This window comes from Mandrillus leucophaeus, unplaced genomic scaffold, assembly GCF_000951045.1.
Source record: "Mandrillus leucophaeus isolate KB7577 unplaced genomic scaffold, Mleu.le_1.0 Scaffold22, whole genome shotgun sequence".
Lineage (NCBI taxonomy): Eukaryota > Metazoa > Chordata > Mammalia > Primates > Cercopithecidae > Mandrillus > Mandrillus leucophaeus.
This window is the reverse complement of record NW_012102254.1, coordinates 954,757-961,682: the sequence shown is the minus strand read 5'-3', so window position 1 is coordinate 961,682 and position 6,926 is coordinate 954,757. Positions and strand designations below refer to the sequence as shown.

General features: G+C 46.2%; 1 protein-coding gene across 1 annotated transcript in view; it reads left to right on the top strand.

The window, feature by feature from the left end:
• CCDC36 (coiled-coil domain containing 36) overlaps nt 1-6,926 on the top strand; it is an 83,273-nt gene that overhangs the window by 57,368 nt on the left and 18,979 nt on the right. The window contains exons 5-6 of the mRNA XM_011980927.1: nt 3,161-3,209; nt 3,403-3,490. Of these exons, the coding sequence (XP_011836317.1) occupies nt 3,161-3,209; nt 3,403-3,490 (137 nt within the window). The remainder of the gene's footprint in view (nt 1-3,160; nt 3,210-3,402; nt 3,491-6,926) is intronic.

The following is a 6,926-nucleotide window of genomic DNA, read 5'->3' as shown; positions in this document are numbered from 1 at the left end:
GATTCTCCTGCCTCAGCCACCCAAGTGGCTGGGATTACAGACACCTGCTACCACGCCCGGCTAATTTTTGTATTTTTAGTAGAGACAGAGTTTCACCATGTTGGCCAGGCTAGTCACAAACTCCTCACCTCAGGTGATCCACCCACCTCAGCCTCCCAAAATGCTGGAATTATGGGCATGAGCCACCACGCCCGGCCATTATTATTATTATTATTATTATTATTATTAATTTTATTATTTTTTTTTTCTGAGATGGAGTTTCAATCTTGTTGTCCAGGCTGGAGTGCATTGGCACAATCTTGGCTCGTTGAAACATCCGCCTTCTGGGTTCAAGTGATTCTCCTGCCACAGCCTCCTGAGTAGCTGGGATCACAAGCACATGCCGCCATGCCCAACTCATTTTTGTATTTTCAGTAGAGACTGGGTTCGTCATGTTGGCCAGGCTGGTCACAAACTCCTGACCTTAGGTGATCTGCCCACCTCGGTCTCCCAAAGTGCTAAGAGTACAAGCATGAGCCACTACAGTCTTCCCACCTTAGCTTCCCAAGTAGCTTCGATCAGAGGCACACACTACCGTGCCCACCTAATTTTTTTTTCCAGAGATGGTGTCTCACTATGTTGTCCAGGCTGGTCTTGAACTCCTGGGCTCAAGCAATCCTCCCACCTCGACCTCCCAAAGTGCTGGGATTACAGGCATGAGCCACCATACCTGGCCTTCTAGTTATTCTTAATTGCCTTCTTGTCAGTGTGATTTGTGGTAGATTTGCATATAGTCTACCACAATTTTTTTCTCTCTGAAAAATAAAAACTAGAGGATTTGTAAGAGAAATGTAATATTCAAGTAAGGTTACACTTATTTTTCCTAAACATCTGCCCCCTGATTTTTCTTTTCAAATCATCAGGATTAGGAAGTTGGACAACTTTATTTATTTTAGAGTCTAGAATAGAATGCGGCCAGGCACAGTGGCGGGTGCCTATCATCCCAGCTGCTCGGGAGGCTGAGACAGGAGAATCACTTGAACCCAGGAGGCAGAGGTTGCAGGGAGCCTAGATTGCACCATTGTACTACAGCCTGGGCGACAAGAGTGAAACTACATCTCAAACAAACAAGCAAAAAAACAAAACAACAACAAAAAAGAATAGAATGCATGAAATCTTTTAAATTTTACATTCAAAAAATTTTTTTGAATTTTTTTAAACTTTTAGGTTCAGGGGTATATGTGCAGGTTTGTTACATAGGTAAACTCTTGTCACAGAGGTTTGTTGTACAGATTATTTCATCACCCAGGTACTAAGCATAGTACTCAATAGCTATTTTTTTTCTGATCCTCTCCTTCCTCCACCCTTCACCTCAACTAGGCCCCAGTGTCTGTTGATCTTCTGTTCATGTCCGTGAGTTTTCATCATACAATGTATGAATTCTTTGGTTTTTGTTTTGTTTTGTTTATTGAGATGGAATCTCACTCTGTTGCCCAGGTTGGAGTATAGTGACACGATCTTGGCTCACTGCAACTTCCACCACCTGGGTTCAAGCGATTCTCGTGCCTCAGCCTCCCAAGTAGCTGGGACCACAGGCGCATGGCACCATGCCTGGCTAATATATTTTTATTTTTAGTACAGATGGGGTTTCAGCATGTTGGCCAGGCTGGTCTCAAACTCCTGACCTCAGGTGATCCAACGGCCTTGGCCTCCCAAAGTGATGGGATTACAGGTGTGAGCCACCATACCTGGCCCCTGTGCAAGTCTTTTTTTAAGAGTTGGATGTGGCCAGGCGTGGTGGCTCACGGCTGTAATCCCAGCACTTTGGGAGGCCGAGGCTGGCAGATCACAAGGTCAGGAGATCGAGATCATCCTTACTAATACAGTGAAACCCCGTCTCTACTAAAAATTCAAAAAATTAGCCAGGCATGGTGGCGGGCGCCTGTAGTCCCAGCTACTCGGGAGGCTGAGGCAGGAGAATGGCATGAACCCTGGAGGCGGAGCTTGCAGTGAGCTGAGATGGCACCACTGCACTCCAGCCTGGGCAACAGAGTGAGACTCAGTCTCAAAAAAAAAGAAAGAGTAGGATGTATAGTTGAGGAATAACTGTGATAGCTTCTTTTTCATTAGAAATTAATATTTTCATATTAATATTTACATATAAATATGTATATGAATATGGACTTTAAAAAGAAAAATGTGATTTGCCTTAGCAGTGGTCATAGGAAGTCTGTGTTCCTTTTTTTTTTTTTTTTTGAGATGGAGTCTCGCTCTGTCACCCAGGCTGAAGTGCAGTGGCATGATCTCGGCTCACTGCAAGCTCCGCCTCCCGGGTTCACGCCATTCTCCTGCCTCAGCCTCCAGAGTAGCTGGGATTACAGGCATGTGTCACCACACCCAGCTAATTTTTGTATTTTTAGTAGAGATGGGGTTTGCTATGTTGGCTAGGCTAGTCTTGAACTCCTAGCCCCACGTAATCCACCCGCCTTGGCCTCCCAAAGTGCTGGGATTACAGGCGTGAGCCACCGCATCCGGCCTATGCCCAGCTAATTTTTGTATTTTTAGTAGAGACGGGGTTTCACCATGTTGGCCAGGCTGGTCTCAAACTCCTGACCTCAGGTGATCCAACGGCCTCGGCCTCCCAAAGTGCTGGGATTACAGGCGTGAGTCACTGCCCCCGGCCCTCTTTTTACTTTACTATTTTATTTTATTTTATTTATTTTATTTTATTATTTTATTTTATTTTGAGGTGGAGTCTCGCTCTCTCTCTCTCAGGCTGGAGTGCAGTGGCATGATCTTGGCTCACTGCAACCTCCGCCTCCCAGGTTCAAGCAATTCTCCTGTCTTTGCCTCCCGAGTAGCTGGAATTACAGATGCTTGCCACCACGCCTGGCTAATTTTTCTATTTTTAGTAGAGACGGGGTTTCACTATCTTGGTCAAGCTGGTCTTGAACTCCTGACCTCGTTATCCACCCGCCTTGGCCTCCCAAGGTGCTGAGACTCTCTTTTTTTATTTCCCTGCTGGACACTAAGGTTTCTCAGGGTCAAGTCTTCAAATCTAATCAAGCAATGTTTTGATGCTATGCTAGGTAGAGATCTGCCATGTTTGTGGAATCATTTATGTTACTTATCACTTCAATATTTCACAAAGATTTGTTTTCTTTTTTCCCTCCTATTCTAGTGAGACTCTATACAACTTTGTTTCTAATGTTAGAGAAAGCATTCACAGGGTAAGTACAGCTACTTTTCAAGGAGTTAGAACATCTTATATTTTAAGAAGTTTAATATTTATATTGTATTGACTTTAGTTAATGTAGAATAGCAATATTTTAACTACCCCTATTTATCATGAAATGACAATTCTCTAAGATAGTAAAATAAGGCAACAGCCTGTGAATTATTTCATAATTTTGGGTTTCTTAGTTGCAGACGTCTGTGGAAAAGTCTGAGGAACATCTCAGTTCAAGAAGCCAATCTATTTTGGATTCTTTGGAGACTGTGGCCAAGACATGTGAGTGCCTCATGTTTGAGGTATCAGCAGAGGGCACTGGTAAATGATGAACATGAACTTTCTGACCCTAGCCTGGTTTCCAGTGGTGAGGTTCCTCACAGGGTTTCAGATGAGAGGATGGGTACATAGGGTTCGTCCTGAAGAGATGTGGAGCACACTAAGCCGGGTAGTGGGGCCCACCTCTGTGACAATGTTCTGGTCCCATGATGCCTTTTGTGAAGCGCCAATCCCCCACCTGGTAACCATGCTGCCTCAGGGCAAGTAGCTCTGCTGGTTTCTCATCTCACTGCCTGAAGTGAGTCAGCAACATCCTTGAGTCCCAAAGGAATTGCTGCCTGTGCTGTCTATAGACACTGACTGCCCCCTAAGGAGTCAGAAATACTGTAGTACCTACTGCTCTTCTTGCTGCCTTGGTTTCAGTGAGAGCTGTATTGTGAATCACAGCATCATTCTCTTTTTTTTTTCTGAGACGGAGCCCAGGCTGGAGTGCAGTGGCGCAATCTCGGCTCACTGCAAGCTCCTCCTCCTGGGTTCACACCATTCTCCTGCCTCGGCCTCCCGAGTAGCTGGGACTACAGGCGCCCGCCACCATGCCCAGCTAATTTTTAAAATTTTTTAGTAGAGATGGGGTTTCACTGTGTTAGCCAGGATGGTCTCCATCTCCTGACCTCGTGATCTGCCTGCCTCAGCTTCCCAAAGTGGTGGGATTACAGGCGTGAGCCACCACGCCCGGCCCCATTCTCAATTTTACTTATAGTTTGTGGTTTATAAAATCCTATGCTCCACCAATTAGTGGTTTACATTTAGATGAAAACATGGCCCTTGCCCTATAAAGAGAAGACAGTGAATATACAGTTCTCCTTAGGTGAATACCTCTCTAGAACCACCTGTTTCCTAGCAAAATGATGAGCTGATGACTGTGCATCTGCACTTGTTTGCATTTGTCTGTGCGTTTATTTTATAAACAAGTTGAAATCAAATGCCATGGGGTGGACTGCTCATAATTTACGAAAATTAATGTCTTCGTGTGGCCTAAAAATTAATCCGCAACTGTCTGCATAGAAGCACTGTACTGTCTGCTGGATTTCAACCTGGGCATCCCACACACAGGGCAACTATGCATCTGTTTAGAAACTTGTTCTGGGGCCGGGCACAGTGGCTCACACCTGTAATCCTAGCACTTTGGGAGGCCAAGGCGGGCAGCTCACAAGGTCAGGAGTTCAAGTCTGGCCTGGCCAATATGGTGAAACTCCATCTCTACTAAAAATACAAAAATTAGCCGGATGTGGTGGCAGGGCCTGTAGTCCCAGCTACTCGGGAGGCTGAGGCAGAAGGATTGCTTGAACCCAGGAGGCGGAGGTGGCAGTGAGCCGAGATGGTGCCACTTTACTCCGGCCTCAACGACAGAGCGAGACTCTGTCAAAACAACAACAACAACAACAAAGAAACTTATTCTGGAAGCCTTAAGACTGTTATCCCCACAAGAAGTAGCAAGACAGAGAGCAGAAGCAAATCAGGGATGCTTCCTTTGTATAACATGATAGAGTAACTCATTTATAAGTACCCAAGGAAAGTACTCTGTTTTTGTTTTACATTTAAAACTGGGTGGGCCAGGCGTGGTGGCTCATGCCTATAATCCCAGCACTTTGGGAGGCCAAGGCAGGAGGATCACCTGAGGTCAGGAGTTCGAGACCAGCCTGGCCAAAATGGCGAAACCCTGTCTCTATTAAAAATATAAAAAAAAATTAGCTGGGCGTGGTGGCAGACACCTGTAATTGCAGTTACTTGAGAGACTGAAGCAGGAGAATCGCTTGAACCCGGGAGGCAGAGGTGGAAGTGAGCTGAGATCGTGCCACTGTACTCCAGCCTGAGCAACAGAGTGAAACTCCCCATATCAAATAATAATAATAATAATAAAACTGGATGAAGTACAGAAAACGAGGATTGCAGCAAAAGTATGGCATTTAAATCCCAGAAAAGGGAAAGGAAATGCCTGTGGCCCAACACAAGATCAAGGCAGAGACAGAACTAAAACTGGATCTGGCTTAGAGTAGGCAAAGGGATCCTGATCCTTTGCTCCAGTGGTTCCTTAATTTTCTTTTTCTTTTCTTTTCTTTTTTTTTTTTTTTGAGATGAACGAACTCTCGCTCCTGTCCCCTAGGCTGGAGTGCGATGGCACAATCTCGGCTCACTGCAACCTCCGCCTCCCGGGTTCAAGAGATTCTCCTGCCTCAGCCTCCCGAGTAGCTGGGATTATAGGCGCCTGCCACCATGCCTGGCTAATTTTTGTATTTTTAATAGAGATGGGGTTTCACCATGTTGGCCAGGCTGGTCTCGAACTCCTAACCTCAGGTGATCCACCCCCACCGCCCGGCCTCCCAAAGTGCTGGGATTATAAGCGTGAGCTACCCGTGCCTGGCTGGTTCCTTAATTTTCAAAGGGTAAGACTCAGAAGAGAGGCCCTGTGTGGTGGCTCCCGCCTATAATCCCAGCACTTCGTGTTTTTGTTTTAGTTTTTCTGAGATGGAGTCTTGCTCTGTCACCCACGCTGGAGTGCAGTAGCATGATCTCAGTTCACTGCAACCTCTTCCTCCTGGTTCAAGGGAGTCTCCTGTACGAGTCTTTCCTGCACGAGTCTCATGCAGGTGCACACCACCACACCTGGCTATATTTTTTTTTGTATTTTTAGTAGAGACAAGGTTTCACCATGTTGGCCATGCTGGCCTTGAACTCTTGACCTCAGGTGATCAGCCCACTTCGGCCTCCCAAAGTGCTGGAATTATAGGTGTGAGCCACCACGCCCAGCCTAATTCCAGCACTTTGGGAGGCCAAGGTGGGTATATTTGCTTGAGTCCAGGAGTTTGAGACCAGCCTGGGAAACATAGGGAGACTTCGTATCTACAAAAAATAAACCAAACCAGCAGGGCTGGGCATATGCCTATAGTCCCAGGTACTAGGGAGGGGGAGGTGGGAGGATAGCTTGAGCCTGGGAGGTCAAAGCTGCAGTGAGCCAAGATGGTGCCACTGCACTCCAGCCTGGAAGCTAGAGCGAGACCCTGTCTCTAAACACTAAAACTAAAACTAAATAAATAAAATGAAAAAAAAAGAAAAAAGAAAGACTCAAGGGTGGACGTGGTGGTTCATGTCTGTAATCCCAGCACTTCGGGAGGCCAAGGCAGGTGAATCACTCGAGGTGAAGAGTTCGAGACCAGTCTGTCCAACATGGTGAAAACCCGTCTGTACTAAAAATACATAAATTAGCCATGCATGATGGCTGGCGCCTGTAATTCCAGCTACTTGGGAGGCTGAGACAGGAGAATTGCTTGAACCCGGGAGGTGGAGGTTGTAGTGAGCCGAGATGGCGCCACTGCACTCCAGCCTGGATGCTAGAGTGAGACTCCATCTGGAAAAAAAAAAAAAAAAAGGCCGGGCATGG